General features: G+C 55.3%; 1 protein-coding gene across 1 annotated transcript; it reads right to left on the bottom strand.

Moving 5' to 3' along the window:
• Window positions 1–2,208: 2,208 nt before the first annotated feature.
• GUCA2A (guanylate cyclase activator 2A) lies at window positions 2,209–4,197 on the bottom strand. The gene is made up of 3 exons (NM_001205990.2): window positions 4,087–4,197; window positions 2,836–3,034; window positions 2,209–2,462 (listed from the first exon to the last, which is right to left on the bottom strand). Exons 1-3 carry the CDS (start codon window positions 4,159–4,161, stop codon window positions 2,398–2,400), a joined length of 339 nt encoding a protein of 112 aa, NP_001192919.1. The 5' UTR covers window positions 4,162–4,197; the 3' UTR covers window positions 2,209–2,397.
• Window positions 4,198–11,414: the final 7,217 nt, after the last annotated feature.

The raw sequence follows: 11,414 nt of genomic DNA, 5'->3' as shown, positions 1-11,414 counted from the left end.
CCTACAACCCCTGCCAGCCCAGAGATTCCTCCCTGCCCTGCACCCTGCAGGCTCTCTATGCCCACCATGCCAGACGTACACCATAGCACTGCTCCGACAGTGCCCCTTACCCTTCTGAGGCTCCCCAGTACCATCTCTCATATCTAACCTGAGCCCAGCACCATCTGGCCTCGTCTCCCAGCTGCCAGGGGAGGAGGCAGTAAAGGCAACTGCCACTGAGTGAGCACCTACTATATGCGAGGCACATGGTGGAGCCATCTGCACAGAAATAATAACAGCGTCAGCAAAGTGCTCACATGGGCCCCCAGGGACCTCTAAAAGCCTTTCCTCTATTACCCATTTTAATCTTCACTCAACCCTACGAAGTAGGGATTCTTGTCATTCCCATTTTACAGATGAGGAAACTGAGGGATGAATAGGTTAACTAACCTGCCAAAATTCACACAACTGGTAACGGGCAATGCCTGAATTGACGGAGTGTGGCTTCAGAGTGGGAAAATTAAGTGTTTCTGCCCCACCACCATTCTCATCAAGTGCCCCTGCAACCTTGGGAGGAGGGATCTGTTATCATCTCCATTCTCAGATGAGGAAACCAAGTCTCAGAGAAGGGTACAGAGCCTATCAATGACAAGATCAGGCTCAAACCCAGCCCTGTGCATCTCCTGGGCTCTACATCATCCAGGCTGAACCATGCCAGTGCCATGGACCTTCCTGATTCTGTGTCTGCATTAAACCCCATCCATTTTCTGAAATGCCTTCTGCCTCTCTCCCTTCACACTGATTTTGAAATTACATCCATCCCAGTGCAAACTCCAAGGGCCAATGCAAACACCCTGCCTTCTCTCCCCATTCACAGAGCCTTACTGACCTCTGCCCTGAAGATGCCTCACCCTCTGATTCCTGAAGCCCAGGGAATCCTGCCAGAATCACCCCGGGCACTTCTTCCTTCCCTAAGAAGGACCCTGGTTGCCTCCTTTTCCCTCATTCCCTCTACCGTTCTCTGTTGTTTGTATTTTGTTTTGTTGTTTTGACCACTTATTGCATTCTGTTTGCATCTGAACTTTTCTTGCATTACACACACATTCACACACACTATTTCTGGGTGTGTGCTGTGTGTGTGCACACTAAGTCGTTTCAGTCATGTCCAGCTTTTTGCAACTCCATGGACTGTTACCACCAGGCTCCTCTGTCCATGGGATTCTCCAGGCAAGAATACTGGAGTGGCTTGCCATTTCCTTCTCCAAGGGATCTTCCTGACCCAGGGATGGAATCCGATTCTCTTATGCCTCCTGCACTGGCAGGAGGTTTCTTTACCACTAGCGCCTCCTGGGAAGTCAGTACAATTACAATTCCGGTTTTACAGAGAAGGAGATGAGGCTCAGAGTGGGAAAGCGACTTTCCAAACATCACGCAGGATGTGGAAGACCTGAGCAGGACCACAGGGCCGAAACGGTGCAGCTGTTGCTTGCCCTGCCCCCTGTGTACAGGATCAGCCCCGTGGCGGGCCTCACCTGCCCCGGGGCTCAGAGGGACTTCCCCAGACTCCGAAGCCATTAATCCACAGGGAGGCCCAGGGAGCAGCAAGGATGAGGGGGCATAAGGACTCCTCCTGGAGGGGTGAGGAAAGGCTGCCCTCTGAGAGGAGGCACGGGGGTGAGGACTTGGCCCCGAGCAGGGATGATGTGGTCAGGAATGTGAAAAGTGGAACAAAGGATATGGTGAGAACTATGGCTTGGGGTGTGGGCCCTGGGGGCGGGGCGGGGAGGGGTGGGTGGGTAGGAGGTGGGGGTGGGGCGGGGCTGGGGGGCGGTGGCAGGCAGGAGGCAGCGCTTAAGTGGTCAATGTAGAGCTAGATTGTGAGGCCCCTTGAACACTCTCCAGCCAGGGGCTGACCGCATAGCCCCTCCATGCCTGTGTTGGTCATCCAAAGCAGCTCAGGTGCTCTCCTGTGGTTTAGTGGGCTTGATGACTCCGAGGATGGTGAAAGAAAAGCAGAGTTTCCACCTGCCCATTGATGGATGGTGGACTTAAGTCCCCTCAGCGTCTGTGCAAGGAGGCAGCCCGAAGGGGTGCTGGCTTGGCAGAAAGAGTGGCATACTTGCACATAGCACACTGAATCCTGAGCTGGTGAGGGCAGGGTAGGCATCCCTAAAGTGTGATGATGAGTAGACTGACGGATAAAAGAAGGAACGAACGCAACACAGAGAGGGCTCTGGAATCTGGTTTATTAGCCGCGGGTGGGCATGGATCTTAGGAAGCATCAGCAGCTCCGGTGGGGCAGGGGCTGGGCACCCCTCAGGCTGCTCTCTCCTCACTCCTGCATTCGGGGTAGGTTGAGCTGTGAGGAGGAGGAGCGCCCTGCGGGGAAGGGACAGGAGGCAGGGAGTACTATCTGTTCTAGCATCCAGCACAGGCCGCGTAGGCACAGATCTCACACGTGCTTGGATCCGCCGCGATGGCCCCTGGACGGGAGAGATGGAGCCCCGTGAGCGCAGCTTCCCTTCCCCAAAGCTCCCTCCCTCACTTGAGCCAGAGTTTGGACACCCGCCACCCAGGAGAAACCGAGGCCTGTCCTTTCTGACCAGCGGGGCTTTCAGCAACAAACCAGGACACAAGTACCACTCAAGCCAGCCAGTTAGAAGAGTCTACTCAGCTGCTACAGCTGAGACCAGAAGAACCCAGAAGCACAACAGAGGGCTTAACAGACCCACCAATCAGAGTAGAGCCCGTCCTCGGAATCCCACCAATCAGAACACACCTCTCCTTCAAGAGCTACAAATCCGGGAATCCATGGGCCCCCGGCTCTTCAGACTCTTCAGAGAGAGGGTTACTCACCCAGCCTGTCCAGGATCTCCTGGGCGTTGGACTCCTTGCAAAGAGGCTTGAGTTCTTCGGGAAAAGTAGGCAAGCTACAAAGGTTGGAAGCGATGTGTCCACCAGGATTTCTAGGGATCCTAGGCTCCTGGAGCTCCTGGAGCTCCTGGAGGTCCTTGAGCTTCTTCACCGACTCCAGAGAAAAGGAGAAGTCTCCATCCTGAGAGAGACATGTTCGGAGTGTGAGGCCAGGCTGCAGCCTGCTCCCTGACTGCCTCCTCCAGAAGTGACCCCTCTCCCGGCCCAGAGGCACTTGAGCAGTGTTTGCGGCATATGGGAGCCAGGTGCTCCGCCGTGGGGCAATATGAGGTAGTCAGAGTTCAAGCTTTACAGCCAGACACTAGGCTTGGATCCTGGTTTTGCTTTGGAATCATGAACAGGTCATTACACTCCGGGAGCCTAGGTTCTGCATGTTATATAAGGAATGGAGAAAACAGACACGAAGTGTCAGGGACACAATAGGTGTCTACTAGTGGGAGCCATGGTGCTGATCTGTGGGGACCAGAGCTGGGACCAGATCCAGGCTTCCCGAATCCACGTGGCTATACCGGGTTGTCTTCACCTCTGCCTGAGAGCAGTGTGGGCTGATCCCCTGGCCCCCAGCTCCAGCCTGGTGCCTGGCTGATGTTTGAGAAGCAATAAAAGGCCTCCCGGGGCCTGGCTGTGGAGCCAGAGTAGGGCCCCTAATGAGTGCCAGACTGGCCTTTTAGCTGGCATCCACACCAGTAGGGACACCCTCCCGTCAGGACCTTCAGGGTGTCCAGGTGATTTCTGAGACCCAGGTCAGGGCTTTGGCTGAGAAGTAAGGTCTGGAATGAAACTGAGCTCCTTCACTTCCCAACCACGTGCCCATGACAAATTACAAACTCTAAGGCTCCATTTCCCCCCCCCCCCCTCTAAGAAATGGGGCTAGCAATCTCTTCTTCCCAAAGTGATCCTGGGGCCCCAGTGGAGCCTGGTCACGGCAAGCACTCTGTAAATTGGCTGGTCACCTGCGTTTCCCTGACTGTTTCTCTTCTCTCTTCCTGATCTTTCTGAGTTTGAAAACGAAAGGTGTGAGAGGCAGGACTGAGAAGGAGATCCGTGGGGCAGAGCCAAGCCTTAGACATACCGCACCCTCAGTCCCCAGGGAGGGGTTGCTTTATCAGAGGACAGGCCCTGCATCCTATAGGTAGAGAGCAGTCTGGAAAATGGTGGGGACAGAGAACTTACCTTCACGATGACTCCTCCTGTCAGGGTGGCCCAGGCTCCAAGGAGGCACAGGGCGGACAGCAGGAAGGTGTTCATGGTGGCAGCACCCAAGAGAGAAGAGTGACTGGTTCTGGATGCCAGGGGGAAACACTGGGACTTTTAAAGAGGGCAGGGTTACTGAGTAACTCAGGAGTCTTGATGAGCATCTCAGCTGCTTGCTGGTCAATTCAATCCTAATCAGATAAGGCTCAAGACCGCCCTGGCAGATAAGAGATCAGTCCAGGGAAGAGCCCCAGCCCCTCCCTGGATTCCCACTTTAACCCACGACTGGACTGGGTTCTGCATTCATTCACCACCAGGCCTTGTGCCAGGGTGGGGCTGCAGACTGCACCTAGCCCTTAAAGAGGGTGGCCCAGGCAGGGGCAAGTGCAGGGTTATTAGGGGAGTGGGTGGGCAAGGGGAATGGAGGGGCCATTCACCTAGCCCAGGGGCAGGGCAGTTCAGGAAGTTTTCCCAAAGGAGGTTATGCCAGCACTTGGTTTTCGAGAATGGGTGAAAATTTTCTTAGAGAAGGGGCCAAGGGTAGAAGGCCATTTTTTGCTGAGAATGCCACGTGTGGGAGAGCAGGGAAGTAAAATAGGCCTGGTAGAAGTGGGGAAATGTGAGTAATTCAGCCTGGGGGGAGGAGGAGGTTTCAAGGGGGCTTCGAGTCCTGAGAGATGACACAACCAAGGCGGGTACAAGGCTTAACCACTGTGACTTTGAGAGAGGACTCCGCTCTGTCATCCGTAGGCCTGGGTTCAAGCCCCATCTACTGCCCCATTTCGATGTATGTGAATTTGGGCAAATTGTTTCCATCTCTGAACTTCAGAGCTCCCTGTATTCTCTCTGGGAACCAACATGATAATGCATATCTCATGGGAGTGAGAATTAATGAGGTTAGAAAGACGCTTACCTCAATGCCCGGCACGCAGAAAGCACACAGTTCAGACCTCTGAGTTATCATTATTTTGGTCAACAGTAGCAGCAGCTTCTGGTTCCCTTTGGCCCCTCTGGGGATCAGCCTCCTGGTCTGAGCCAGTCTGTTCTCATCCTGTGCTGGGTCTGCTGCCCTGTCCATCCAGCAGGTTCATATCTTCCTCAAATGTGTTTTTTCTCCTCCTTCCTGATTCCCTTGACCCCTGCTTCTCTCACCATCTCCCCCCTCCCTCCACCGCATCCCTTTTTTTTTCTGCTCCCCCTCCCACAACTAACTCAGCCTAATCTCCTCCATCCTGGCCTTTCCTGCCAAGCTCAATTCTGACTTCGAATATGTGGTTCCATTTGCCTTGGAAGGTTTTTCCTTCCTCATCACTAGATGAACTCCTACTTAAACATTAAGGCCCAGATCCAGTAGCCCCCACTGCATCCTCAGCTAAATAACCTCTCTTTGTTCTCACAGAACCAGATAACATTCCCTACCTGGGATCTGGTCGAGTTGAGTTACTTGGGTGTGCGTCTTTGCCCCTCTAGACTCTGACCCCCATGAACTCTGTACTCCAGCAGAGTGCATGTTTATTGTATTCTTTTTGAGCAGAGCCTCCTGGACACAGAGGAAGGGCAGCCCCAGGAGCTGCTTTGTTCTAATCTACAAACCAATCTGGCTGGAAGCCAAGGAGGCTCCAAACAAAGAGGTAGGGGTGGGAATCCCTGGGTGGGGAGAGTCAACACTGAAGGGGAAATTGGAGGGAACTTCAAAGGGGTTCAACCCCAGGGAGGAGCAAGAAACACTTGGTTAACTTGCCCTCTCAGGCTAATCCTCAGAACCAGACTAAACTTCCCTCCTTTTCTAGAGTGTGTGTGTGTATGTACACAGAGGTGTGTGTGTGGACTGAAGTGTGTTAGTGTGTATGAGGGGTGTGTATATGTGCTGAAGTCTACGTATCCAGAACAGCCATGTGGTGGCCTCTGCTAGCTGAGAGCTGGGTGGGAGTGAACACCAGTGGAGGGTTAGGTATGGACAGGGTACAGTAGGGTTAAGGATGGAGTTTGGGTTGAAGGTAAGGCTAGAATCAGGGTAGAATTTATTGTGACTGGGATGGAGGTGAGCACAGGTACAGACCAGGAGGAGTGTAGCTGAGGTTGCTGCTGCCGTTGGAACTGGGGTTGGGTGGACTTGAGCTGGGCTAGCGTAGAAGCTGGGTTAAGACCACTCATAGGTTTCCAGCTGGGGCTGGAGTTACCTTAGGGCAAAATGAAGTAGCAGAGAGTGAAAGGAGTTCAGGTTAGGACTCGAATTCGAGTTTGGGTCAGGGTCAGGGTGGAGCTGAGCTTGGGCATGGGGTAAGGGTCAGGGTCAGGGTTAGAATTGGGGGTGCGGCTAGGATGATGTAGGGACTGTCCCTGACATGGAGGTTGGCTGGAGTGAGGTTCAGGTTCTGTGCTTGGTTAAGGTTGGAGTTGAGTCTGCAGCGGAGATGGAGGAGTGGGTGGGGGTCAGGTCTGTGACTGGGGTTGGATGGGGAGCTGGACTGGGATTCAGTTTAGCATCAAGGATGGGGTTGAATAGGCTGCTGTGAGCTGAGGAGCCCTGTCTCTGGTTCCCTTTGGTTCTCAGTCCTTTCCCTCCTGAGGCACCATGGGATTAGGGGTAAAGGGAGGGGGCTTTGGTTCCTGCATCCTCTTTCTCCCATACGCCCTTAGCCAGGGCTGACCTGGTGCACACCAGGGGTGGGGTGGGTGGGGGTCTAGGTGTGTGGCAGTGACATAGCTCCGCACTGTGGGAAAGAGGAAATGGCTCCCAGGCCTCAGCCCTTTGGGCCTGACCCTACCCAACCCTGCCTCTGACATCTTCCCTGGGAAATGGAAACCAGTACCCTCCCTCTCTCCCCGCCAATTCCCTGGCCCAGCGTGGGCCCAGGTGTGGATCCAGGCCCCCTCCCTCCTCTCCTGCATTGAAGCTGCTGGATCTTGGGGCCCCCTTGGAAGCCTGGGGTTCTGGACCACCCCAGGCCCACACCTGAGTCCTGTGGTCTTGGTTCCCCAGCACCCCAACACCCCTCATCATTCCTTACAGGCAAGTGGGTCAGTCTGGGTTGTTTGGGGACGCTCACATCCAAGGCCACCTCTTCTGACAAACTCCTGAACCTCCATAGCCTTCCAGGCCATACCACCTCTATCTGCCTCCCCATGTGAAAACCCATCAGTGGCTGCCCAACACCTTCAGAAGGAAGCCCAGACTCCCTGTCCTGGCATTCAAAGCTCATCATGGTCAGCTCCCTGCTCACCTTTCACCCAGGATCCCAAGTCTCCCTAGGAGTAGCCCAAAAAGAAGGAGCCCAGACCTGGGGCCCTGTAGGTCAGCGGTCCCAACCTTTTTGGCACCAAGGACTGGTTTCATGAAAGACAATTTTTCCATGGACCAGGGTGGGTGGGTGGGGAAAGGCCTAGGGATGATTCAAGTGCTTACGTTTACTGTGTACTTTATTTCTATTATTATTACATCATCTCCACCTCTGATCATCAGGCATTAGATCCCAGAGGTTGGGGATTCCTGATGTTGGCAGAATAGCTCCAGTTTTGGAGCCAGGCAGCCCTGGGGTAGAGTCCCTGCTCATCAGTGAAGAGTGGTGTGCTCTTTCTGAGCCTCAGTGTCTACATCAGAAAAATGGAAACAATGACAACTATATTGTAGATTTTGGATTGCCTGGAAGACTTTCCTCACTGACTTCCAGCCCCAGCAAGCCTGTATTAAGACCATATCTGTCCCCTGGGCTCCACCAGCTTCCTATTCTTTCCCCTGATAAAATCTACCAATCTGTCCCGCCCCCTCTCCTGCAAAGTCCTGAGAGCAGAGCCTATGTCTTGCTCCGCAGCGGCCCCAGTACCCACACAAGGCTGGGTACTTAGTGGCTACCCCTGATCCCACAGGAGACCCGAACCAGTGAGCCAGCGAAGTCGCTCAGTCGTGTCCGACTCTTTGCAACCCCATGGACTGTAGCCCACCAGGCTCCTCCATCCATGGAATTTTCCAGGCAAGAGTACTGGAGTGGTTTGCCATTTCCTTCTCCAGGGGATCTTCCTGACCCAGGGATTGAACCCAGGTCTCCTGCATTACAGGCAGACGCTTTACCGTCTGAGCCACCAGGGCAGCCTGGAGACCAGAGAGGCTGTGGTATTTGAACTAATCACAACAGTAACAGGGAGTGAGGATTGAGCACTCGGTCTGGGTACGTGCTTTACGGGTGTGGAAACCAGACCCCGGCCTGCAGCCCAACCACCCCTTACCCACTCTGGCAGCTGCCGGGATTCCCCGTTATTAGGGTGCCCTCTGGACCCTGTGAGGTTGCCGACTGCCATCGTTTTTGGCCTAGAGGTTGTTGAACTCTTGGGTTGGGGTGACCTCAGCATGGTTCCAGTGTGCCTGTTAAAGTTGGGCGCCCCGAGGCCCAGTCCTCCCAGGCCTGGCTCTGCTCCCCTGAGGGCGGGAGGCCTCAGCTGACCCCATGAAGGAAGGCCTGGAGCAGAGCGCAGGTGGGAGGCTGGAGACTCCCGTATTGATCTGTGTGGCCAGGAGCAGGGTGCGGCCCACAGTTCACAGGCTCCCCATCCCGCTTGTAAACACGTCCTGGACGTTCTTCCAAGAGCCCAGAACTGCCTGAGGAAGACAGCCGGATGTATGTGAATCTCCGACCAGCTCTGGGAATGCCTGAAGAGTCACTGTAGAGCCCCACTTTATAGGTGTGCACACTGAGGCTCAGAGGCCCGGAGAGGTTAAGACGCCACAACTTTCCCGAGGGCGCGGGCAGAAGCTTCGGGCACAGTTGCCCTGATGGTGCTCGGCATGAGGGCACCTAGCCAACAGAGAGGGAGGCGCAGACACGGGCATGGGGCAGGCCGGCTCAGCCTAGAGGAAGGCGCAGCTTTTCAGACTCATTGCCAAGGTGGGCTTGGCAGCAGCTGCGGTCACAAAGCTGTAAATTCCAGAGCAGAGGCCAGTTCTCCCAAGTGCCAAAGAAAAGCTGAAACTTCTGCTTGGTTCGTACCTCCTGCCCTGTCTTCCTGGCCCTCAGACTTCCATCTTCGCAGAAGGAGGAGAAGAAGGGTGAAGCCTCTGAGTCAGACCCTGTTTTACAGCGACATCCATTTCACAGAGAAGGAAAGTGGACAACAGAGTGGGAATGTGAAGCCTATGGGCTCGAGCTGAAGTCCAGGTTGGGGTTCAGGGTGCCCTTCCCTCTCCCAGGTGCTGGGGTGGGCAGAATGTCTCCCGTGATGCTCTGGGGGGGCAGCTGGGGAGTGGACAGAGGGTGTGTCTGGTTGTTTGCTTGGCAGTGTCATCTCACATCCCCGTGGCCTGGTGAGGATGAGGCACCTGGGGAGCTCCATTCACCATCTGCTCCCCACATGGCAGGCCAGCTGCTGCCTCATCCCCCCAGCAACTACCCCCAGTAACCCTGGCTCCCTGTGGGCATTGACCACAGAAGCAACCGCTGCTCCCAAAGGCTGTCAGGGACGGAAGGAGACCCATCTGGAGCTCCTGCCATGGGCCCCAGAGCCCACAGGCTAGAGGGAGGAGACACAGGCACAGTTCCTCTGAGGCTCCTCGGGGAAAAAGGTGCCCCTGAGACCAGGTCTGGGGACACTTACCAGACCAGGTGGTGTTTGAACTGGGCCTTGATCAATGGGAGGATTTGGATGGACAGAGATGGGGGCTGCACAGCAAAGGCTGGCATCAAAAAGCCCAAAGTAGGAGGACGGGCTGAAGCAGAGAGTGTGACACCCTCTGGCTGTGGGTGAGGAGTCAGAGGAGGCTCTACACATCAAGTGGAGGCGTTTTGCCCTCGACTTGGTGACAGTGGGAAGCCAGGGAGAAGAGGGGAGCTGTGATTTAGAAACACCGTCATGGCCCTTGGTGTTGGGAGTGGACAGTCTAGGCATGGCTGCTGCACTGGTCTAGGAGAAAAGGGGTGTGTCCCACCCTCATGGTGCCCCGAGAGAGCCAGGGGTGCTTGGAAGGATGGTGTTGCAGGGGAATGATGGGTCTTGACCTGTGGAAGAGAAGCAAGAGAAGGGGGCAAGAAGGGGAGGTAGATGGGCCCTTGGGATCGGCAACATTCCAGGGCCTGGGCTGGCTGCTTCCATCTGACTGCTCATGGATGGTCTCATCAACACTCTAATCCCATTATACAGATGAGGAAACTGAGGCTCAGAGAGGGCAATGTCTTGCCCAGATGGAATTTTATGTTCTTCTGACTGCAGAATCTATGTTGTTTCCATGGTCTCAGGTGTGATTCTGGCCTTTGAGGCCTGCAGGGAACGTGCTCAGGCACAGGCCAGCAGCTCACAGTAGACCAGTTTCTGGTCTGACCAGGAAATCTGGGGGCTGGGGGGACAAGGAGGAGGGTAGGAACTGCCCGGGGGCAGGAACGGGTAGTATAGATAGATCTGGGTGCCTGTCCAAAGGGCCACAGCAGGGAGGAGCAGTGACAGGGGCCAGGCCAGGAATATGATGAGAAAGGGGGAAGAATAGATCTGAGGGTCCTAACCCCAGCTCTATCCCAGGCAAGTTGTCTCCCGGGACGGGGGCCACAGAGGGAGACACGAGTGGCTGATGAGGTTAGGAGCCATCCGGCCCTCCCTTCCGACAGAATGCTTCCCTCCTGTCTGCGGTTCGTGGTCACACACAGGCACACCAAGGCACACAGTCACAATCATACAGGCAACACACATACCCAGGCACAGACACACAAGCACACACATACAAGGTCTTGCGCACATGTGCGGAAGGCCACACGAGCACAATCAGCACCCGCAGTTACCCTGACTTAGGGGACCTGCACACACACGGCCCCCGCCCCCACCCCAGTCACAGCTCACACACTCACGCTCTCGGAGGACCGTTCCCAGGAAGGCCTCTGCCCGTGGACGTCACTCAGGTGTGGGAAGGGTGAGAAGTGTCCTCGGACATCTTTATTGCCATTGTTGGGACAGGAAGTTGCCTCTCTGACCTTCTGGGGGCTGCGTCCTGAGAGGGGTGGCATTCACCCAGTGACGTCAGCTCAGGCTAGGGTGGGGTGCGTTGGGATGGGTGTGGAGACTGGCCCCAAGGAAGGTCAAGGGCAACCAGGGAGTGTTGAGGAAGAGGTCATAGGCCTTGGTGCCAAGAGCAGACCGGAGTAAGGCAGCTCTGGGTTCCCATCCCCTTGCCAACCTCTCACGACGGTGACCTTGGGCAAATGACTTCACCTCTCTGAATGGCAATGTCCAGCAGTAAAAGGGAGATAAATGACATCAACCTCCAAGGCACTGGGAGTGCTAACTCAGATAACGGCTGTCAAGTGCTGGGCACAGGGCCTGGCAAATAGTGG

The sequence above is a fragment of the Bos taurus genome, chromosome 3, assembly GCF_002263795.3.
Source record: "Bos taurus isolate L1 Dominette 01449 registration number 42190680 breed Hereford chromosome 3, ARS-UCD2.0, whole genome shotgun sequence".
NCBI classification, from domain to species: domain Eukaryota; kingdom Metazoa; phylum Chordata; class Mammalia; order Artiodactyla; family Bovidae; genus Bos; species Bos taurus.
This window is presented reverse-complemented; position numbering and strand designations above follow the sequence as displayed.